General features: G+C 62.0%; 1 protein-coding gene and 1 long non-coding RNA gene across 3 annotated transcripts in view; one reads left to right on the top strand and one right to left on the bottom strand.

Moving 5' to 3' along the window:
- Window positions 1-2303: 2303 nt before the first annotated feature.
- Window positions 2304-23530, top strand: part of ZFPM1 (zinc finger protein, FOG family member 1) — a 61489-nt gene continuing 40262 nt past the window's right edge. For both annotated transcript variants that reach the window (XM_081511991.1, XM_081511990.1), the window contains exon 1: window positions 2304-2707. In XM_081511991.1, the coding sequence (XP_081368117.1) occupies window positions 2668-2707 (40 nt within the window). In that variant the 5' untranslated portion in view covers window positions 2304-2667. The remainder of the gene's footprint in view (window positions 2708-23530) is intronic.
- LOC145514360 (uncharacterized) lies at window positions 13278-15597 on the bottom strand. The gene is made up of 3 exons (XR_014060084.1): window positions 15336-15597; window positions 15103-15173; window positions 13278-13712 (listed from the first exon to the last, which is right to left on the bottom strand). It is a non-coding gene; the product is annotated as an uncharacterized LOC145514360 (long non-coding RNA).

Here is a 23530-nt window from a genome sequence, read left to right as displayed (position 1 = left end):
TGCCAGTCCTCTCCCGGCTCTCCCTCAACATGCGTACTCAGTCGTGTCTGACTCTCTGCAACCCCGTGGACTGTAGCCTGCCAGACTCCTCTAACCATGGGATTCTCTAGACAAGAATACTGGAGTGGATTGCCATTCCCTCCTCCAGGGGATCTTCCCCATTGAGGGCTCGAACAGTGTCTCCTGCGGCTCCTGCATTGCAGGCAGATTCTTTACCACTGAGCCACAAGGGAAGCCCACCCCTACCCCCGCAGGGATCAGGAATCACTAACTGGTCGTGGTTCTTCCGCTCCTGCTGACCCTCAGAACCCTCCTCCACACAGACCTCCAGCCACTCCAGCAGTGGTACCAACCTGGGTGCCACTCGCTGTGCATGGAGCCTCAAACCTGGCAGAAGTCCAGTTCGTGGCCACCTCTTCCAGGGATCCCCCTGACTGCCAGATGCCCATCCTGTAAAGAGGCTCCCCACTTTGGGAAAGCAGCAGGCCCAATGGGAAACCCAGACAGGTGGAGTCCCTTGTCTCATTGACAGATATAGCGGGAGCCCCAGGCTGAGTGAACCAGCCAGCTATGGGCCGCGTACTCTGCAGAGAAGGGGTACAGCGCCATGGCAGCTGCAGGAAGGCTGTACCCACTGGGTCTGGGCATGGAGTGGGAAGAGTGGGCAAGCTCGTGACTCCGGACAGGTCTCTTGGCCTCCTGGCCTGTCCTGGGGCAGTGGCTTATCCTGGAGGTCCTCAGCCTTCTGCCCCACCTGCCAACCTCCTGCCCTCCTGAGAGCAGCAGCAGCAGGGGAGAGTGCCCAGGTCCTGGGGGCAAATTCTTTGTCTTCTGTGGGGAAGGGCAAAGGCAATAGGAGTCAGAATGAGGGGGTCTCAGGGCAGAGTGCTCAGCACCCAGCCAGCCCCCACACATGACTGTGAGGATCACCTGCCATCAGGTGGGTGGATCCAGCTTTGCAGACAGGCATCCAGACACCCTGTTTGCAAAGCTCTTCCCCTTTGCCTCTGGCCCCTGCTAACTTCCTATTTCTTGTGAATATGGGGTTGAGGATGGCAGACTGAGGGCAAACACCAAAAGCAGGCCAAGAATATTAAAGGAATACAGTTGAGCTCACAGGAACGACTCTGATGCTGTGTAACCTTGAGCCTCCTGGAAAGTGAGGGGCCTCTGGGGTCCCATGAACATATTCCAAAGGACAGAAGGGCTGGCCTCCGTGTCCACGGCTGGAACAGGCAGTACTGACCGTGGGAACCTCGCTCCTTTCTACTTCCTGGGCCTCCAGCAGGGGCGCCCTGGAGAGGCACGGCCTGGGAAGGAGAAACCCAGAGGGGCAACGCCTGGGGTCTGCTGCGGGGTGGGGGTGGGGCGGGAGAGTAGGGGCGGAGAGCAGGCACAGGCCGTTGGCTTCTGCGGCCTTCCGGATTTCCAGCCAGATCTGAGCCCAAGGGAGGAGGGCCCGAAGTCCCTCGCTCTCCATTTGGGGCTATGGTCACCAGAGGTGGCGAACCCCGCGGATGCTGCTTCCACCAGTCTTGAGCGGAATCCCCACCGTGCCAGAGCCGGCTCCACACCCCAAATCTGGTCCCAGGCAATGTGGGACATCAAGGCCGCGGGCTGCTTGACGCGGCCCTCATTGTCCCCTACCCCGCGGGCCGAGGAGGGTGGTCGCCCAGCCTAAGAGTTCTGGGCGGGTCAGAGGCCCTGGAGGCGGAGTTATAGAGCAGCGGGGCGGAGTGATGGAGAGGTGAGCGGAGGGGTGGGGTGTGCTCTGGGCGGGGCCTCGGAGTTTAGGGGCCGAACCAGGTCAGGTCAGGCTTGGGGGCGGAGCTGGCATCGGGGGGCGGGTCAAGAGAGAGCTTGAGCCTGGTCGGGCGCGGTGATCCGAAGCGGCGGAGTGTATTGGGTCGCAGAGTCTGAGCCAGGCCTGGGGACAAAGCAGCAGGGCCAAAAGAGGTGTGGAGAAGGCCACAGGTTCACCCAGGGGCGGGGCCAGCTCCCTGGGGGCGGGGCCAGCAGGCGGGGCGGGACCATTTCAGCGAGGAAGCAAGTGGGAGAGCCAGGGTGTCGGGGCGGGGCCAGCCGAGGCGGGGAGAGGCCAAGGCCCGAAGAAGCAAGACCGCCCGGGGGCGGGCGCGCGCTGCGCGGGCGGGGACGGGGCGCGGCGCTGGGGGCGGGGCCGGAGCCAGAGGCGGGCCCGGCGGCGGGGCGGGGGCGGGGCCAGAGGCCGGGCCCGGCGGCGGGGCGGGGCCAGAGGCGGGGCGGGCCCGGAGGCGCGGCGCCGTGACGCGCACGCCCCGCCCGCACGCCCCGAGCGCCCAGGCAGAGGCCGCCAGGTCTGCCGCGCGCTACCCGCAGGTTCCATTGAGAAGAGCGGAGCAGCGGCGGCGGCGGCGGCGGCGGCGTCTGCGCGGGAGCGGAGAAGCCGGCAGCAGCCCGCCGCCCGCCGCCCCGGGCGGTCTGCGCGGCCGCACAGCCGGGCCGAGATTCCGGCCTCCTCAGCGGCGCCGGACCGGACGCGGCGGGCTGGGGGCGCGGGCCGGGGCGGCCGTGGAGCCGAGGGGCCGGGGGCATGAGCCGCCCCGCGGCCCCGCCGCGCCCCCGCCGCCCGCCGCCGCCCACCAGGGGCTAGAGGCGGCCGCCGGGAGGGCGCGCGGCGCCGGAGACATGTCCAGGAGGAAACAGAGCAACCCCCGGCAGATCAAGCGTGAGTCAAACTTTGCCCGCCGGCCCCGACCCCCGCCGCCGCCCCCCGTCCCCCGGCCCGCCCCGCTCTGCCCGCGGCGCCCGCGACCTTCACCCCGCGCCGCGCCCCCCGCGCTGTGTGCCAAGCGCGCCGTAATCTAATCTCTGCCGGCGGGCCGGGCCCCCGCGTCTGGGCTCTAGCACCGGGGGTCCGGCCTGGAGGGGGTGTCCGCCTAGAGGGCCGGAACGGGGTGGCTGGGGGCGCGGCCACCTCGCGGCCTGCCCCTCCCCCGCATCCCAGAGATGGTGCAGCGATAAGGCGGCCCCGATCTGGGCTCAGATAAAGTTTAAAATATTCCATTCTGCAAGTCCCATCCTGATAAGATCGTTCTGTCGGGACGGGCTGAAATTGTGATCTTATCTCACGCGGTTGACTCTCCCAGGCTTTGTATCTAGAGGGAGAAAGAGAGACCTGAGAGGGAGAAGGGGCACCCAGGGCGCGTGGAAGTGCAAGCCAAGTGACAGAGACCCGCGGGTGCCCATCACCATGCCTTCTGGCCACAGAACCTCCTGGCTGGGGGGGCGAGGGTGCTGCTACCACAGCCCATGAGCTGGGCTCCAGCCCTGTCTCCTGGGTCTCCAACTCGAGCTTTCCCTGCCGGGGGACAGCCTCCTGGAGGCCTTCTCCATGTGTCCCACCCAGGACCACAGGGGCTCTTGCGCTCCTAGGCTTGCGGTCACACACCTTCTATCCCAGGAGCTGCTTCTAGTCAGGGAGGGGTCTCCCGGGACTCAGTCCTGGGCCAGGCGTCCAAGTTTCTCACCCATCTGGACCAAAGGCCATTCCCCAGGGGGGCCAGGCAGTCACTGCTGATGCCCAGCCCCCAACCCCCTACCCCTGCAATAAGAGCACCCTGAACTCTTGGGGCCACTCGGCTGCCTGAGCAGCGAGAAAGAGGGCAGTGCACAGGAAGCCCAACTCCCCACCCCACGCCAATAATAACTTCATGCCTCTGCAGCCAGGGCCAGGGCTCAGGGCTTTCTACCCGGGTTACATCTCCTGGGCCAGACCGTCAGGTCGTTGGGGCTGCCCAGGAGGCAAAGAGGGGGCCAGCCCCATGCTCCTGAGCACTGCCTCTTCTGTCCACGTGAGCTCTGCCTTCAGGACCCCTTGTGAGTGCTCCTGGGGGAGTGTCTAGTCCCCAGATCCCATAGAAGGGGAAGGCAAGCGTGAATCCGGGTTCCCGTAACCTGACTCCTCAGCGTGTAAGCGGGACTGTTTTCCGAAAGTCGCCTTCTATCAAGTCAACTCAAGTATTAAAACCACCCACAGGTCCCGATCTGCGCTGGTTCTCTGGTTTCTTTTTCCCCTCCTCCCCTGTGTGCCTCTGTTGGGTCTGTTCTGTGTGCGTGTGTCTGTGTTTCAGCGTGATGAGAAATGCAGATAACGTGGGCCGGGAGATTGCAGGTTGGGAGCCGATGCCAGCGCCGATAAGGCCCAGAGCGGGGCGAGTGCCCGGGCTCGGCTGGGTGGACTGAGCGGAGCGTGTTGTGGACAGGGACCAAAGCGGGCGGGAGGGCGAGCCCCCTGTCGACTTTCCTTGCGCCCGGGAACCAGGCTAGGGAGGGAGCCGACCCTGGGAGGTGGAGCTGGGGAACCCTCCCTTCAGCCTGCGGCCCGGGGCGCCTCCACCCCCGGGCAGATCTAGGCGCGTTAAGATGCGAGCGCTGATTGTCACCAAGCGGCGGAGCCCGCACGCCCGCCCTCTGCCCGGGGCTGTGCGTACGGGCCCTCGCAGCTGTGTGCCCGCTCCACTGGCCTCACCTGCGACCAGGCCGCGAGTGGGGGGGTGGGCGGCGAGCGCTTGGGGCGCCGCCTCCGTGCCCCCACCAAAGCCGGGGCGCAGCTGCCCGCGCCTCTGTACGCCTTTTGTTCCGCGCGCAGATAGATGTGCCGCGCTGATAAGGCGCACAACCGATGGCGGAGGCGATAGGCGTTCCCATTTATTAACTTCAAACGTGGGAGCGGGGGAGGGCGAGGCGGGAGCGCGGCCTTGGCCGGCCAGATGGCTGCGACGATAGGCCGGGCCGCGCTGGCGGGGAGCGCGGGGCGGAGCGCAGCTAGGGACCCCCGGCGCCCCCAGCCCGCCGAGGTTTCCTCCCGCCCGGGTCGATGGGAGCTCAGATAAGCGCCGGGCCGGTCGGCCGGATGGCGATCTCCAACAGCGATAAGAGGCCTTATCTACGGCCACCAGGCCCGGCAGGGTTGGAGGCAACAACAGCGCAGGGGCGGCGCGGCTGGGGCGAGTGGGGTCCTCCGACGGCCGGGGAGGGGTGGAGGGGCATGCGTGCCTGGGTCCGTTTGGGCGAGTTTTCATCCCAAACACACTTCATTGCCAAGAAGTTGATCCTCCCCCTGCGGGTGGTACAGTCCGTCAAAATGAAAGAAAACTGACTTTGCAGCGGCCAGGAGGTGGGGGACACCCAACCCTGATTCCTATTAGATGGTGTGAGATAAAGTCAAAGGCGGAAGGAGAGGATGTTTTCCCCCCTTGAGTCAAGTTGGGGTTGGGGGTCTTCCTAGCAAGTGGTAGGTATAACCTGCGTGCAGGTTTGTTTTTTTTTTTGAATAAAGAATCAAAGTGGCTTCCACTGCCGGGTTGAGGTTGGGGGGAGCCAGTGTACTAGCTTTTTTTTTTGAGCGGGTCTTGAAAATCAGAAGGGAAGGTCTACTCCGACCTGCCTTGATTCACTCAGCAGGTCTTTATTGAGCACTTGCTGTATGCAAGCACTGGGTCACAGTCACTGCCCTGGGAGCCAGAGGTGGGGTAAGCTAACCAGAGGCAGAGGGAGAGCAGTGTGAGAAATGGGAGAGGGGGCAGATGGGGCTCTGCCTGCAAGGGGGGACCTCCAGCAGGGGTCAGGAAAGAGCCCAGTGTGGGGGTGCCTCCAGGGACAATGGGCTAGCTTCAGTTTCCAGCTCTAAACAGTGGGGACATGGAAAGCCCCCAGGTCAGACTGGGGGTGCTGAGCCCCTTTGCAGTGGGAGGGCTCCCAGGGACCATGATTCCAGATGGCGAGTGGACACCAAGGACAGCCAGGCAAGGGGCTCCCGGAAGAAGCCCTGCCGGTCCATGCCCCAGCAGCCGCTCCATCGCAGGTGGGGGTGTTTTTCACACATCCTCAGAGTTTGATTAAGCAAATTATTGGTGGCCACAGGATGACTCATTCACTCCAAGCTTTAAGCTACCTACCCGCTCCCCCTAGCAGCCCAACACCCACCTGGGGGCTGGCAGCGTCTTCTGGCTGAGCCAGTTCCAGGGAGAGCCTGGGTGGGGCCGGAAGGGGCTAAGGTGGTCTCTATCTGAGTTTTTAGGAACTTAAGAGGGATCATCTTCACAGAGCCATGCACATCCCCTCCAGGTGTGGGAGGCCGAGGGAGTCGCCTGGTTCTGGGGGCCACCGTGCAACGCCCACCACCGCACCATGATGGCCGAGAAGCAGGGAGACAGGGGGCTTTGGCTACACAGCTGCCCCTGACTGGAGCCCCCGCTGTTGGGCTGCGACCCGGGCTGGGCTCGCAGGCCCTAAGTTTGGGCCTTCACACTGGCTCTAAGTGGTTCTTGGTTTTCCTGCATCCCTGGGTCTGAGGGAAGACAGCTCTTTTGCTCATTAGGCAGTAACAGTGATACCAGTAGTAGCTACTACCGCGCCAGGCCACACGGTGTCTTAGGGCGGGTCCGTTCTTACCGTTTACCTCATGGGGAAACCAAAGTGCAGAGGAGTTCTCGCCCAAGAAAATGACAGCTGTAGTTGGAAGGCTGGCAGTATGGCCCCTCTCTGAGCAGCACACTGCTCAGAGGAGTGAGGAACCCTCACTTCTGTCTGCCTCTGGGCTTCCCAGCCTCAGTCTCCACAGCTGTGCAATGGGCCCCTGGGAGCAGAGGTGCCCAACAGTCTTCCCTCAGCCCTGCTCTTGCCAAGTTTCCCATGGCTCCTTCCTGAGATGTTCACGTTGGCAGGAGTGGGCTTCCAGGAGGCTTTAGCCAGACCTGCCCAGGGCCTGAGCCCTGGTCTCATCCCGCCCACCTGACCAGCCCCTCCCCAGAGGTCACTGGGAGCCCAGCATGGCACCAGCACCGCCAGGGATTTAAATGGGTCAGTTGGGGAAGAAAGGAGGAGGGAACACGATGCCATTAATTGTACCCCTTATCTCCTGTTTCTATGCCAACCAGACGTTCCTGGGGCTTGACGGGCTCGTGAATAATACTCCCGGCAGCCTATCTGCCATCGACAGGCCTCCTCCTGGAGGCAGTTGTTGCCTCGCTGATGGGTATCGCCCCCCCCCCCCAATAGACCCAGGCCTGGCCCTGCACGAAGGCCGGCCGGGCAGTGCTTGGGCGCCTGGCTGGCTCCTGCCCACCAGCCAGTATCCTATTGGTTGTCCTGGCCCTGCTCCCCCTTCCTGCAACAGCCCTGTCCCCATTTCACAGAGGGGGAGACTGAGGCCACTGTCACATATTCGCTCTCTGGATCTTGCCCACTGTTCCCTACTCTGGCAGGAGTGGCCTGGTCCCAGGAGAGTTGCAGAAATGAGGGCCAACACCTGCCAAGTGAGCCTCCCATGTCCTCGACTGTGGCAACTGGAAGCAGGTGGCCCCCTGTGTGAGGACTCAGCTGCCCTCAAGCTGCAGTGTGTGTGGTCCTGTGAGGAGGGGAGGGCCAGCCCCCATCAGGGCTGACCCCTCACTGGGGCCTGGGCTCAAGCCGAGACTGGGAGGGTTTCTCTCTGGCTTCTCTTTTCACCCCCTTTCGACCTCAGTTTCCCCGTCTGCACAATAGGGATGATGACACTGGTGGTCCCTGGGCATCGATGTGAAATACACATCACCTCAGACAGCTGCCAGCATCCCCATCCTCCTTCTCCGAGATATCTTTGTGGTCCATCGGTCAAGTCAGATCTGTGGTTTCCAGTTTATCTGTGAGGGACAAATCTCTTTTCCCAAACTGTCACCAGAGAGTAAAACACATACAAGGACCCTGTCCAGGAAGTGGGCACCCCAACCTCCCCCACTCCCATCACTCCTCTTTGTGGCTAGTCTTTCCCTCCAGCCATTCCAATGACAGCTTGCCGAGCAAGTGCCCAGGCTGTGCAAACCTGGCATCACTTGCCCTCTCTGAGCTGAGTTTCCCCATCAGAGAAGAAGGCCTGCATTGGGCAGTTTGCAGCAACGTTCCTCTCTCCCCCACCCCCCGCCTCCTCTCCCGCCCTGTCCCCTCTCCCCCACCCCACCCCCGCTCCCTCCCTGCCTGAGCTCTGGATGGGTTTGGACCAAGCCAGCCCAGAGCTGAAGGGCTGTGGGGTCAGGTAGCCAAATGAGAGGATCCTAGGGCCTCCTGCGTCCCAGTACCTACTTCACAGATGAGGAGCTAGAGGCCTGGAATGAACAGGGTCTTGCCGAAGGTGCCCGTTCAGCATCAGTGTGGTGTCCCACCTTTGCCTCAGTTTGCCCACTGGTTCAATGGGCACATCCCAGTCCACCGTCCTGATGAAGATGGCAAGAGGCTGGGCCTTGTGTCCTGCCCCGCTCCCCAACTTTCCATTCCAGCCCTGTGGGCCTGCCTTCAGCTCCAGCATCACAGCTGCTAGCCCAGGGGCCTCAGGAGGCATCTTGTGTTTTCTCGTCTGTGGAAGGAGTGTGAACGTGCTCTCGCAAGGCTGGGACACAGAAACGATGAGCAGTGCTTCTGGGGCACACCTGGCTGCCACATCAGAGGGGGGTGTTGTTGCTGGGTGGCAGGTTGCTGCCACCCGCCCCAGCCATCCCTGGGGCCACCATGCAGGCTGAGGACAGGACCCTTTTGCTCCAGGTCCCAGGGGTTCCATCTCTACTCCACCCCACCCAGTGCCCCACAGCAGGGCATGGGAGCTCTGAGATCCAGGCCAACGGCCAGCCCTTGACTCTGCGTAGGCTGCCACGTGGCCTGAGTCCTGGCCTTGCTATGACCCTGTGGGCAGGGGCCTGTCTCCTGCCTCAGTTTCTGCTTTTGAAATGGGAGCTTAATAAGAGCACCCCCTCCTGGGGACTGTATGTGGGATCCGTGAGATCCCAGATGCAAACTGTAAAGTGCTGTCTGGGGTCATGTCCTGGGTGGACGTGGCAGCCTTGGGAGCTCCTGGCTGCACTGCTGATATTTTGCCAGAATTCCCCAGGGCTGGACGTGTCACACAGAGTCCTGCCTCCTGCCTTCTTTTCCTTCATGTATTACTTTTTGCATTGGGGGTAAGCCATGGGCCACGTGCCCTGACTGTAGGACAGGGCTGGTTCAGGCCCCCTCAGTCCCTTTCCAGCGCAGGTATCTTACCTGCTGTTAACAATCATCAGCTTTATTGATTGACCCATCTTACAAGCAAGAAAACTGAGGCCCTGGGAGGCAGTGACATGCTCAAGACCTTGTGACCCAGGAGCTGGGGTCTGTGGACCCCAGAGGTGGGCCCAGGTTTCTCTGGACAGTGCCCACGCAGCCCCCAGCCACCTGCCCTGCCCTCCTGAGTTGTCCTGTGTCCTCCTGGCCCAGCCCTGCCTCCCCACCCCCCGCCCCATCTCTGGTCTCCTGTTTGGGAGAAGGCAGCGCCCGCTGGGGCAGGAATGTGGTGGCTGACCTTGGGCCAGAGCTGGGCAGATAGGCAGGCCCCTCCCCTCCCCTCCTGTCCCTCCGTTCTGCCTCTCCTGGGCCTGCTGGCCGGGGACCCACGGTTTCTGCTCCCGTGAAAGAGGTGATGGGTATGATGTGAGCCCCATACAGTTGGAGCTCAGCCCTGGCCCAGGTCCCCAGGCTGGTCCAGGGACAGAGACCCAGTCAGCTAGATTCGGCTGGGGTTCTCAAACCATTTTGCACCAGAAAATGGAGGATCAGAGAGGGTGGGTGGTTGCACCAGGGTCACACAGGACATGAACAATGTGGAAAGGGGATGGGAGGGGCAGTCTGTGTAACCCCACACCAGCTCCTGGGCACCCCCAGAACTGGGGTGCATGTTGTACCCTGGGCAGGAGGGGCCAGCCACAGTAGGGGCTCTGCATGTGGGTGGCATGTGGCAGCAGGAGCACCCCGGGGGCGAGGCTCTTAGGCTCTGCAGGTCCACAGACATCACGCTGCCTTCCTGAGCCTCAGTCTCCACCTCTGCAGCGCAGGAATGTCGTGGAGACGCTGGGCTGGGTGCACGCCCAGCCCCCACCCGGAGCCTCGGTTCCCCTGTAGGGTTTCAGTAGTACCATTATACTGAGCTCACAGGGCGGTGAGGCTGGTGAGACCTGACGGCAGAGGTCCAGCCTGGGCCAGAGCCCCTGCGTCATCTGTGTCATTTGGCAAAGTTAAAATGAAGAGGGGGACGACATCCCCCAACCTCCCTTGCCCTGCTTCCTGCCAGTTTCTCTTGGCGTCTCACTTAAAGCCGTCCAGCTTTCCCGACCTGCCATGTGCACCTGCCGCAGCCTCCTGCGTTAGTCTCCCTTTTCTCCACCCTGCAATATGCAGCAGGAGTGGAGTCCTGGGAGTCCCCGGGAGCAGGAGCGGGAGGCAGAGGGGCCCCTGGACGGGGGTCTCGGCTCCATCCTCTGATGGGCAGCGGGGAAGAGCTGCCCGAGGGCCCGCCACTAGAACAGGCCCTCGCAGGCTCCCACAGGCTCATCCAGGGCACTGCTGCTTTCTCAGCCCCCCTCTGCTCTTAAGGTGGCCCTGGCATCAGGCACTTGGCCCCGTGCAATGAGAGAGAAAGCCGCAGCCTCCTCGTGTGACCCCCGCTCACTGGGGCCCCAAGCTCATCCTGAGACCAGCGACCATGTGGGCATTGGTCATGACAGCAGACGTTAGCTGAGCATCTACTAAGCCCCTGCTGGGTGCCCAACTCTTGCAGCCGTGAGTTCACAACCTGGGCTCAGCAGTTAGCTCAGTGCTCAGAGGGAAAACTGAGGCTTAAAGAGTTGGAAAGTCATACTCTGGATGGCAGCTCAAGCTCCCCACCCTGGAAGGAGAGAGGATGGTGACGGTCGTGGTATCCCAGTCCAGAGCTGTCCCTGCTGGGCGTGGTGCCACTGTGTTCAAGTCCAGGAAACCGAGGCCTTCTTGCAGTTCCAGCATCCAGCTGTGGTCTCCCCCTGCTGGCTCTGTGACCTTGGGCCAGTCCCTTCCCTTCCTGGGCCAGAGAGGCCGCAGCCCACCCCCAACCCCCACCCCCCCCAGCTGCAGGAGGGAGACCAGAGCCAGGGCTGCACTGGCAACCGATGACTGAGCCCACCTGGGGTAGTTCCCGGTCACACGGGGCCCCCGGGTGAGCCCCTTGCTCCACACCTCAGCTGTAGTGCTCCCTAAGGAGTGAGTGGCCGTGGGGACCCCTGGGCAGAGGTGTTCTGTTTATGAGCCCTGGTGCCCCATCCCCCAGGGTGTCCAACATCGGGACCTGCAGGCAGGTGGCAAGCCCTCAACATTTTAGGGCCGTGCTGAGCATACCCCAAACCCCAAGTCAGGACTGGCAGGGGCAGAGCCCACTAGGGCTGTTTTATTACTGATGCTTCCTGCTCCTGGGGCTGGGGATCTGGAGGAGGCTTTGGGGGTGGGGTGGAGACCCTGAGGGCCGCGGGTAGGGCGGCAGGCTGCTCGCATCCCGTCCCCCGCTGCCATGCCTCCACACACCCACCCTTTTCATGTCATAGGCCTGGCATGGCTTGGGAGGGCCGAGGCCACCCAGCCCCACTGGGACCCTGAGGTTGCCTGCTGCCTCAGTTTCCCCTCCTGCACAGGATGTCTATGTTCTGCTCCACCAAAACTGGACGTTTTCCCAGAGAGCAGAGGAACCCCCCTCTGCTCACTGCAGGGGTCTTGATGGTCAGGGGCCCCCAGGGGCCCCAGCCAGGTCCCCCTCTCCACCTTGGCTTTGCCGGCCAGGCCCTGGTCTGCCCGAACTGTCTCCTGGTCCAGGCCTCTGGCGGGCGCAGGTTTCAGCTCCTGTGATAACTCGGAAAGTTGAACTGGCCCCATTACCGCGCCGAGATGGTTGGGGAGATACGGCCTTGATAATGGGGGAGATATGGCGTCTCCGTGGCCAATAGCCCAGCCTCTCCACCCATTAACATTCCCCACCAGCGATCCCTCCGCGCTATCTCCTCCATTTCCACTCCTCCCGCAGATAAGAATGGAAATTCTGACTTCATAGCTCACTGATTAAAGTGTCTGGATTTCTTGATAATACACAGATAAATTATGTTTTGAAAAAGAAGGTAGGGAGGAGGGTGGTCAGGGTGGGAGCCATCTCTCCCGGCCTCTCCTGGCCCCCCCGCAGGCCATGAACCTTGGCATGTCCGGCCTGCACCTCCCAGGCCTCTGTGTGAAGACAGTGTCCCGGGGCCAGGGTAGCAGGAGTGGTGTTGGCGGGAGTGAGGGCCGAGGGGCACCCTCATGGGGACGTAGGCCTCACCAGCTCCTCGCCAGAGCTGGATGTCTGGACCGGCTGCCTGGTGCGAATTCCTGGGATGTATCACTGGGCCTCAGTGTCCTCCTCTGTCCAGTGGGCCAGGTGTGGGGTGAGAATGTGGGAAATTTGCCAGTCTGGGTTTCTGCTCTCTCTCCCCAACCCCTGGAACGGGCCGTGTCTGGTTATACAGTAGGTGCCCCATAAATGTTGAGGGACCTAGCGGGGCAGCTGTCTCCCCGCCCTGCCTTCAGAGGCCCACCGGCCGCCGCATGTGACAGCTAGTGCCCAGGTGGGGCTGAGGTGCCATCTCCACGTCTGTCTGGATAAAGCCACCTCCTTCAGCTGATCCGAGATCCAGCGCTGATGGTGTGATGAGCGCGATTAGGGCCGCCGTGGGGCTAATCCTCCAGCTGAGGGACAGGTGCGGCAGCCATGGGGGAGGGGCATGGGTGGGGAGAGGCGGCCAGGCACCCTGCCCTCTCCATGCAGAAAGCCAGCAGAGGGGCTGTGCTGGGGCTCCCGGCAGGCACAGGGCAGCTGGCTGTCTTTCCTGCTCTTTGCATTTATTTTTTAAGCAACTCTTGAGAAATGAGATCCTAGAGGCAGGAGGCCTGATGGGACAGTCAGTGACATTTCTCAGTGGGTCAGGGGCTTCCCACTTCCCGTCCAAGTGGAACCCTTGTTAGCTGACAGCTCCGTTTGCTGAGTGCTTGCGGTACACCAGGCCTGGACGTGACCCGTGTTCTCCTATAACACCCTCTGACATCCTGGCAGGGGCACCAGCGACCTCATTTCTTCTTGGCGGACTCGAGGCTCAGAGAGGTTACGTAACCCAGCCAAGATCACACAGCACAGGAGGGAACCATAGAGATCTGAGGCAGAGGCCTGGTCAAGGTCTGGGTCTCCATCCTGGAGGTTCTTGGGGTGTTGGCACCCGTGGGCTTCCACCTGCTCTAAGGGGACTGCCCTCTGATTAGGGGGAAATGCCCAGGCACAGAGAGGGTGAGGACCGCACAGTCCTTTCCAGGAGTGGGTGGGGGACAACGGGGTGACTGCTCCCTCTTACATGTGGGGATCATTTCATCTGTCCTCAAAAAATAGGCCCCTTTGGTGACAAAGTTAGTTTCTTTCTGTCATTGGGTTTTATTTCGTTTCAGTATTCTAGAGGAAGTCAGCTGTTTCCAGTAAAATGGATGCATATGTGGGGGAGGGGGCCCAGAGTGGGGGGGTTGTCTGAGTTTGAACCCTGCCCCCAGGTTGGGGGGGGCATGGGCAGGTTACTCACTGCTTCCTCACCCGTGCGACAGGCAGGATTGCACTATAGCCTCCTCGGCCTTTGAGGGAGGAAAGGGAGAGAGGTGGGGAGAGCATCCTGGGTCCCATGCAGCCGGACGTGGGGTTCCCTGGGGTGCCTGCAGGAGCCAGGGTCCCCGAAGCCTCCCTGCTGGCAGCACCTCCTCCTCCATCCTGCCAGCATCCTTCCGGGGTGCTCTCAACAGCAGCCCAGGGGTTCCAGAACGTCTGTCCCGTGGGCCAAGCAGTCCTCCCCTCGGACCCTCTGCTTTCACCAGGGCCAGAGAGAACGTAGGGGTGAGGAGGGGGTCCAGCCTGCCTATCGCTGTGTTCACAGGCACTTCCCTGTCCTGAGCCTCTGTTTCTACGTCTACAAAAACAAGGCTGAAGACACCAAGACCTGCCCTACAGGCACTGGGCTGGGAGTCAGTGGCTTCTCTGGTCATCTCCCTGAGGGCCCCTGTGCCTGCCCAGCCGTACCCTCCCGGGGCTGGCAGGGCTTCTCAAGGAAGGAACTCTGTATCCATTCTCCAGATCTGGGGCCCAGGGTTCAGATCCTGGCCCCAGCACAGCCCAGCCGTGTCATCTCACTGGGCTCCCTGCCCTCATCCTAGAACGGGGGTCAGCCTCCTCGGGGCCCTTTTGGCGTGGCTGGTGAGAGCGAACTGGGTCCTCTCTTGAGAGCAGGTGCTCCCCTGCATTCGTCACCCACCTCAGTGCTGACACTGACCCTGGGGACCCCCACCGCTTCAAGCCAGGGGCTCTAGGCCTGGGTGCTGGGTGTGTTAAAGATACAGAGGGAGCGCACCTCAGAGGGAGGCCCCCAGCTCAGGCCCCAGCGTGGGGGTGGGGTGGGGGTGTGTTCCACCCTGCCCCCCAAGCAGAAAGAAAAGGGAACTGCGATACCAGCAGATAGGCCTGGTGGTAGAGCAGCCCTATCGCGTTATCTATCTGCCTGCCGCTCCCAGCGGTTCTGTTGTTTCCTCTTATCTCACCCACCAAAATGCCAGGAACAAAGCCTGTGCACACGCGCTCACACACACGCACACACCCGCGAGCCCACCACCCTGCAACTCAGAGCCACAAACATGGTGCCACTAGATCTAAGGTGAAAGCCGAGGGACTGGGTCCTTGTAAAACCATCATCAATGTCGTCACCACTTTGCAAGGAAGCCAAAATATAGCCCTCCCCGAGACGAGGCAGCTAAAAATAAGAATTGGCCCTAGAGGGCCTCCCTGGAGGGAAGGACTCAGCCTTGCAGTGGGAGCCAGACTGGAAGTGAGGTCCCAGCTGTGCTGCTGCGTCCTGGCTGTGTGACCTTGGGTGGGTATCTTTCCTGCTCTGAGTCATCTTGATGAGTAGGAGGGGGAGGATTTAAGGAAGATCCCTCACTATAACCAGAGTTCTTATGCAGCTGGTGGCCCTTTGGGACCCAGACTTGACGCTAAGGCAGGTCACCCTGAATCCAGCACACACACCCCCACCCCCCCCTAGAGTCTGCTCCCCCACCCCCATCAGAGCCCCAGCCCTTAGCCCTCAGGCTCCCCAGAATGGCCCAGCAGAGACAGTCTCCCCCAGAGGTAACCCCTACTCCAACCTGCCAGGTCCCCCAGTACCCTGCCCGCCCCTACAATCAGGTAACCAAGATCCTAACCTGTGTGTCCTCAGCCAATGGAAATGCGGCATGCAAATGAGCAGGAATGAGCTCCAGGGATTGGCTGAGCACTGTGGAAGGAGCAGCCTCCTCAGAGTGGGCGGGGCCTCATCCAGGGGAGCCCTTAATATGGGGAATACTGTCCCGGGCAGGACCTTTCCCCAGTGCTGGAAAGCCTAGTCCAGGCCTCACATTAGTCTGGACGTGGGGGGGGGGGGGATGGACAGGCGGACCTTTGGGTGACCTCCTGCTGACCCACAGAGCCCAGACCCCCACACCCTGAGTTGGGGGCCTAGGACTTGGGTGTTCCTGGGATCAGGGCAGCCAGCCCTGACTCCCGGATGGGAACACGGAGTTCAAGAGCAGGGCGGGACAGCTCAAGGCCAGCCAGCTCCCCCTCCCACTGCATGTGTCTGGGGCACCTCCAGACCCGGTGCGAGCTGCCTCCTCTCCCTCCTCACTCCGCTGGGATCCTCATCTGGCCTCTCACTCTGCCAGCTCCGTGTAGCTCCAGGCTGGAGGCAGGGGCCTCGGCATCATCCTGACGCGTCACAGACCAACCCTTTGGCCAAAACTGCCAAGTGGTCTGTGAGGCGGGAGGATCTGGCATGGCTGCCTCCAGGGTGTCTGTGCACTCTCTGGGCCTTGTCCTTTCCACACAATGAGCACTCTCTGGGGTGGGGGCTCCTCTCCTGTCTGTGGCTGAGTATATCCTGGAAACTGGGGTTCCCCACAGCTCCCATCCTAGAAATTTACAGGACAATGGACCGTGTCTCTAGGAAGCAGTCAAGAAACTTTGGGGGATTCTCACCATGTTGAGGGTATTTTGCATCCCCTGGGATGTCTCGTTGTCAAGATGGGGCCTAGGGTCCGGCTGAGGCCCCCCAGCTCCCACAGCACCCACAGGGCTCCCTGACCTGAAAAGCAGCCACAGGCGTGGGCGTTTTTCAAAAGTGCTTAAGTGGAAAATAGAGAGGTGAGGAGGGAAGGAGTTTGGGCTGAGATCAAGGGGAAGGAAACGGGGAGGGGGCCTTCGGACCAGAACTGGAGTGCCACTGGGTGACTGTAGCAGAGCTGCTCTGTCTCCCCCTGACAGTGCAGGGCATACAGCAGGCGCTCCATACATGCTTCCTCGACTGGGACAGGGGAGCAGAGTAAACCCAGGGAACAAAGAGAGCTGGAAGAAGAACATCCCCTCTGAGGGAACTGTCGTGGGTCATGGGCACCTGGGACATGGACACATGGGTCGTGGGCAAGGCTGAGGCTCACTGCTTCAGGACGCCCGGGAATGGACAGGGATGGACAAGAGACAAGCAGAAGTGGGCGGTGTGTGTGGGGAAGAGCGTTCCCAGCAGAGGCAAAGCCCTACAGGGAGAGAGAGCCAGCTGAGGGGAAGGCTGCTGGCTGCAAGGGGTGGAGCCGGGCCAGGGAATCCTGGCCCCTCTAGGAGAGACAAGCAGGGCTGGGCCATGACTGGCCACAGAGGTTTGCCTGGGACCTGTCAGCGCACCCAACCGCCTTCATGGATTCGATGCTCTCCCCACCATCCCCGGCCCCTACCTGTGGACACAGGACCAGACTCCACCAAGCCCTGGCTTGTCTCCCAAGCTAGCAAGTGGCCTGGGGCAGCGCGGTGGGGCAGGCTGTGGAGGGGGGTGTATCTGAATCCCGAAGGGAGGGAACGGGCACTCAGGGAGCCCCCACTGTTGCTTGTGGTGGCAGGTGGCAGACCCACATGTATGTGTGTGTGTGTCTGTGCTTGGTAAATTCACATAACATGAAACACCATTTATCCATTTCAAGTAACTCAGTGGCAGTAAGTCATTCACAAGTCATCACCACTGTCCATTTCCAGAAATTTTCCATCTTCCCAACGAGGCTCTGTCCCACTGAACCCTGACCACCCCCCACCCCAGTCTCCTAGCCCCTGCAGCCTCCTTCTCCTTTCATCTGTGAACTTGAGGCTGATGGTTAACTCCTAGTTTACACCTGAGGAGCCGGGCTCAGGGTGGTGAGTGGCCTCCCAGTGTCCCTGCCCCCAGCTTCCTGGACGCTGTGGCTCCAGGCCCCACAGGGATGAGGGGTGCACTGGCTGGGAGGTTGGGGCTCAAGCCCTGCACGGCCACCAACTCCCCGTGGGTCCCGGAGCCCTGCCCCTTCGGGCCTCAGTTTCCCCGTCTGTGAGGTGGGGGCAGAAGGGATTGGCTGCTTCTGACCAGGTACACCGAGCAGGAAAACAGCCACCCCCGCCCACCAAAGGACCGTGCTCCTTCCTCCCTCGCTGCACACTGTCCCCAGGTGCTGGAAAGACACCCACGGCACTGGCCTTGAGTCTGGACACTAGAGTCTCTCAGGCCCAATGCGCATCCTAGTCCTGGCTCTCTGAGCATCTGAAGGGCCTGCCTGGAGGAGGAGACACCTCCGCCCCTCCCCCCAGGCCCCCAGGGCCACTGCGCCATGGCATGAATGGAACCCAGAGCCCGAGTGGGCGTGGGAGTCCCCGTGGAGAGAGGGCCCTCTGCAGTTTGGGACCAAGGCAATTGTGCCCAGGGGCTGGCTGTGGACGTGCCCGGGCAGGCCTGGCCATGGGCCCCTTGGGGCCACAGCCCCCAGGGATGAGAGTTGAGGGCTCGGCGCCCAGCCCGTGTCCCCCCCAGTCTCCCGCCCCACGTCAGACAGCAGAGCCTGTCACACGGAGCCCCGGCCGGGAAGCAGTCGGCCTCTATCCGTCTGACTCAGGCTGCACAGCGACGGCTCCATTAGCCGCGGCCCCACTCCCATCTGTCAGCCTTATCGGCCCATCTGGAGAGAATCTCCCCGCGGCCCGTCCTCGTCCTCAGGAGCTCCTCCCGTCCTCTCCTCCCCCAGTCCCCCTGCCCACTCACGGCTGTGCCACAGCGACGGTCACCCTGCCACGCGCCGTGGCCTTGACCACTGCTCCCGCCCCGCGAGTGGCCTCACACCCTCCTCCTCCCCACCAGTCATCCGTGGGGTCTCTGCCACATGTGCCAGCGTGTTCTGGAAAACCCCAGCCCTCCCCCCACCCCCAGGCCACGTGGTCTGCCCCCCTCCCCCAGGAGCATTCGTAATCGGTTCTCCAGAGTGAAACAATCTCGCGTAATCTATCAGCGGCTATCGGGCCCATCGGAGGGCCGGGAGTGGCCAGGCCCAGAGATGGCGCCAACCTCTAGCGTTGATAAAGTTTCCGAGCTCAGCGGTGATGAATGTTGAGTAAGTGCAGGCTGCCGGTAGGATGTGGACTTGGCAGGCGCAGCTCCGACTGAAACCAATCTCTCCCCTATCAGCCGGGCTGGGCTTTCTCAGGCCCTGCGCTTTCTTCCCGCCTCCTCCGCCTCCCCTTTCTCTCTGCCTTGCTCGCCTGGGCCTCTGCCCCCAGGGACCGAGGTGGGGGACCAGGCCGCTGGCCCTGATCTGAGAGATGGGACAGGCTCCGGGCAGGGAAGGACCCGGAGCCGGCCTGAGGAGGTGGCAAAGAACCGGGGACGGCCTGGAGGTGGCAGCCAGGCCACAGCAGCCACACCCTGGGGTCCTTCCTGCAGTCCAGTGTCCAGATTCTGCTGAGTGTCCTATGGTGCTGAGAATAAACCCCAACTGGCCAGCCCCTCCGCCTCTCTCAATCTGGTGCTCCAACCTGGTGCAGCCAAATCACCAAACTCTTCCCTAATCCCGGGACTTTGCACGGGCAGTTCTCCCTCTTCACAGTCACAGCTTAAATGTCACCTCCTCCGAGAAGCCCTCGGTGACCACTCCATACCCACCCACCATTCTTTATCCTGTACCCTTCCTGGCCCTTCATGGTATCCAAGATGAGTCCCCGGTCTGGACCTGTTTGCTCACAGTTGACCCAACGTGTGGCAGGCCTGGTGGAAGGAATCACGGTGCTCCTGGGAAGGACACCCCCATCCAGGGGGCATCTTTATCTCCTGAAAAACCCTTACCTGTCCACCTTCACAGCAGCTCTATGAGTGCCCCTGCCTCTACAAACAGGGACAGCGGGTTGAGCGGGGATGGGCCTCGGGGAGTATGCAGGACTCTGGAAGGGAGAGCAGATGGCAGCCTGTCCACTCCCCCAGCTGCGAGGCCTTGGGCAAGTTTCTTTACCTCTCTGTGCCCTGGTTTCCCCACCCTCCCCGGAGGATGGGGTCACACCAAGGGTCGTTACAAGCGTCATGAGGGTTGTAGCATTGCTCCTGCCTGGCAGAGATCCCAGAGCTGCTCGTGGTCCTGCCTGCCCAGTGCAGCCTTGAGGGGTGATGTGTGTTGGGGGGTCCAGTCATGGTCCTCAGGCTAGGGCAGTTAAGCCCCCCAAGCTCACCCATCAGCTCCAGGCTGGCTGCAGGAGGAAGTAGTGGTGGCTGGGCGCAGGGCCCCGTGGGTGTTAGTGTCCTATTTCCCACAACTCCTCTCTGCCCGCCTGGAGTCCCCTACTCACCAGGCCTCAGAGACCCAGGCAGGCCCAGCCAGCTTCTCTTCCGCCAGTGGGGGCAGGTGGCACATTCAGGGCTCCCAGGGCTCATTCCCTAGTTCACACCCACCCCCCAACAAACAGGCTCAGCCCCCAGGCTCCCACTTGCCCCACCACTGTGCCCCGGCTCTTCTCCTGGGGGCCCAGTGGCCCCCAGCCTGTTCCCCTCCCCCACCCATCATGTGGTCACCAGAGTCCCTGAGCACCTACTGTGGGCCAGAGCTGAGGGTGCCCCAGTCTCGGGGCGCAGACAGAGGAGGAGTGATGGAGCAAGTGTGCCATGAGGAGACAGTGCCACCTTGCCAGAGCCAGGGGCAGGCAGGTACTGGTGTGATCGTGGTGGGCCATGTTCCATGGGGGGTCTGGGTGAGCATCACCAGGAACCAGGAATGGGGAGACAGGTGGAGACAGTCATTCAGCATCAGTGCTGACAGCCCCAAGAGAGAGGCTGGGAGAGCTGACCAGTGTGGCCAAGGTGAGAGAGGAGGCCTAGGGCGGAGGGGCCCATCACAGAGTGAGGGGTGCCTGAGGCCCTGGGGTGGTCCTCCAGGCTCAGCAGCTACACCAGACAGTGGGGCTCCCAAGTCCAGGGCTTCTGTTTCCGGTGCTGGGGAACAGAGGATCCCCAGGAGTGTGCTTGCTGGGCTCACTCTGTACCCCCCACCTGTCCCCTCTGCTGTCTTCTGGGCACCCAGGACTTCCCTCCACAGCTGGCAGCCCAGCTGCAGACCTCCTGTGAGGCCGTCAGCACATAAATCGGGGGGTTCTGGAAGTGGGGACAAAGGAAGCTGGGGTCAGGACCTCACGGCCAGGCGCTGGGTCAGCTGGGGGTGTGGAGAAGTGACTGAGAAAGGTGGTCGATGCCATAAAGGGGCTAAGATTCTGATTGACCCCTGCAGAGCTTTGGGGAGAAGCCAGTGGGCATTTGGGCTGCTAGAGTGTTTGTTTGCAAGAGCCTGAGCCATGGGGGGACTGGGTTTCATTGCAAGGGGTCTCACTTGCAGCATGCGGGATCTTCCTGTTTGTTGTGGCATGAGGAATCTTTAGTTGCAGCACGCAAACTCTTAGTTGCGGTATGTGGGATCTAGTTCCCCAACCAGGGATTGAACCCGGACCCCCTGCTTTGGGAGCACGGAGTCTTAGCTACTGGACCACCAGGGAAAAGTGAAGTCGCTCAGTCACTCAGTCATGTCCGACTCTTTGCATCCCTATGGACTGTAGCCTACCAGGCTTCTCTGTCCATGGGATTTTCCAGGCAAGAGTACCAGAGTGGGTTGCTATTTCCTTCTCCAGGGGATCTTCCGGACCCAAGGATCGAACCCAGGTCTCCCACATTGCAGGCAGACACTTTACCCTCTGAGCCACCAGGGAAACATGTCTTTAAATGAACAGGCTTCCAAAAGCTGAGTGATGCCTAAAAGGATGAACATCATTGTATGCAAAGGGTATCTCCTTACAATGTTTTAATTTGTTAAAAGCTGGGATAGATCACAGCACTCTGTTCCTAGGAGTGTGGGGCCCCCATTCCTATAGAGTGTGGCCCTGCTGGGCTCAGCTATGAGCACCCAAGTCCCTCCTTGCCCTCCAGTGACCCAGAGTGGGTTGTGCCAGCAGCCAGCCACCTCCTGGGCCTGGCTCACTGGGGACACCGTGCCCACCAGCACCCTCGGGGTCCGTCTGGGTGCCCTGGGGGCTAGGAGGCCTCACGGGTCAAGTCCAGCTCACAGCCTGGAAGCAAAGGCAGGTGACCCACTGCTCACCTCACCACAGCCATGGGGGGTGCTGCACCTGAGGGTGGCCCTCGCCCACACCTGCTCCTCTACAAGGAGTCCTGAGCCCCCCAGTGCGCGGTGCGCCTGAGTGCTGTCCCACTCACCCTTAGTGGGAGTCAGTCTGTCCCCTCAACCCCCATCTCCTCTGTCCCAGGGCCATGCCCTTCCTGGGCAGGTCAGGGGAGAGGGTGCCGGGACCAGCGCAGGAGGGAGTCCGGGCCCAGGCCCCCAGCACACAGAGGTTCAGCCCCTCGTTGTCCCCTCCACAGGGCAGGCTGCCCACTGGAAGAAGCCAAGATTATCTCGCCAACATCCTCTTTGTGGTCGCCCTAGCTGTCAGCAGGGCCTGATCCTGGGTTGATGAGGGCCGCTGGCAGGTCACCACTGGGGCGTGTGTGCCCCTCCCAGCCCGAGCCTCCAGAGGACCAGAGGCCACTCTGCGCTTGCAGGGAGCTGTCCCATCATCGCAGCTGTGGGGGCACCTTCAGCCTAGGGAGCAGCCCGCTGGGCCACTGCGGCAACGCCTTCTGAGAAGTGGGCTGCAGCGGGGGTGGGGGTCTCCCTACTGGGGGAACTAGGGGGCAGCAAAGCATCAGAGCACCCCACCCTGGGAAGAATTGCAGACGAATGTGAGGCTGCAGGACAGACCTGGACTGGGGTCAGGGGCGGATCTCACAGAGAGAGGAGGAGGCCTCAGCTGGGCGGGGGGCGGCAGGACAGTGTGGCCAAGGGCCCCTGGTGGGCCGGTGGGTGTGAGAGGACCTGCGGGTGCCCAGGGCGTCTCCCAGACCCCCAGCCTCCTCCAAGGGGCCTGTGCCCCTGTGCCATGCGAGCCTCTTAGGGCCCGGAGTCCGGGACCCACCTCCCTACTGAGTGTTGGCAGAGGTGTATGAAGTCCTGACTTGATGCAACCCTCCAGGCCTTGGTGACCTTCCCTGGGGTGACCTTTCCTGAGACTTTGTCTCCCCGCTGCCTACCCCTGCGCCCCTTTCCTGCCCTGGCTTCTCGGGCTCCGAGGCATAGGATAGCCCTGCCCTTCACCCCAGCCCCATGTGCCAGGCCCGACCTGCTCGCCTGCTGGCCAAGGGCTCCCATTCTCACTCGCTTCACTCCATCCAACTCAGCTTGGCTCCTTGTGAGAACTGGGGGTGAAGAAGGGATCATGTGGCCCCGAGGGGCCGGGGTGGCCTCTGCACTCAGGGCTTCAGCTCCCTCCTCCACACCAGAGCCCCTCCTGCTGGAAGTGGGTCACCAGAGGTCCCACGGGGCCCCTCAGGGGTCATGATTCAGACCCATTCAGTCTGCGAGTGCAGCCCGAGCCCCCAGGACACAGCACAGCCCTGTGGGGAGAGCGGGCCCATCCCCACAGACTTCTGTCCCCGCCGTGGCCCGAGCTGCCCCGCTGCCCAGCGATGGGAAAGTCTGAATCTGTTGCTATTTTCTGTCTGTTATCAGGCCCTTATCTGGTCACTGTGCCGCCCAGAGGCCAGGGTCTCTCCCTGGCAGCCCCGTGCCTCTCCTGCCTGCCAGCTGACCGGAGCCAGCGGGACAGGGGGCCAGGCCTTCCACAAGCCTGGGGGGCAGTCTTTCTCCTCTGCCCACAATGCCCTGCCCAGCCCCCAGCCCCTCATACCCCTCCCTCTGCCATGCCCCTCGGTCTCCACCCCCATGCCCCCCGAAACCCCCCCCAGAGGAGCCCATAGGGCCCCTCCCTGGGGAGCTAAAATCATAGTAACAGTTGTAATAAAGTCAGGCCTATGCTCAGCACCCACCGACATCACCTCACTGAACCCAGACCCCAGCCCTGGACACAAGCTGCTCTCGCGAGCTGCTTTCCATGTGGAACCTGGACAGGTGGGTGGCACACAAGGCCCAGGCCTCGAGTCCTGCTCTTCCTTCCTCCCGGAGTGCTCTTCCCCTGCCCCATTTGCATGCGGTCTCCTTCTGTCCCATTCCAGATTGCCACTTACTTGTCACCTCCTCCAGGAGGCCTTCCCTGACTGGCCTCCCCACCTCTCCTTGGTGGCAGTGGCCACACTTGCATTTTCCACATTTTTTTTCCTAGGGGGTGGGGGTCAGGGCATGTGTTGGCTGCAGGGCCCCCAGGGCTTGGTGCAGGAAGATGGACTCAGGGAAGGTTTCATGAGTGAATGGAGAACATGGTCATAAA

Source organism: Giraffa tippelskirchi, chromosome 7 (assembly GCF_054371585.1).
Source record: "Giraffa tippelskirchi isolate mGirTip1 chromosome 7, T2T-mGirTip1v1.2.pri, whole genome shotgun sequence".
NCBI lineage: Eukaryota > Metazoa > Chordata > Mammalia > Artiodactyla > Giraffidae > Giraffa > Giraffa tippelskirchi.
This window is presented reverse-complemented; position numbering and strand designations above follow the sequence as displayed.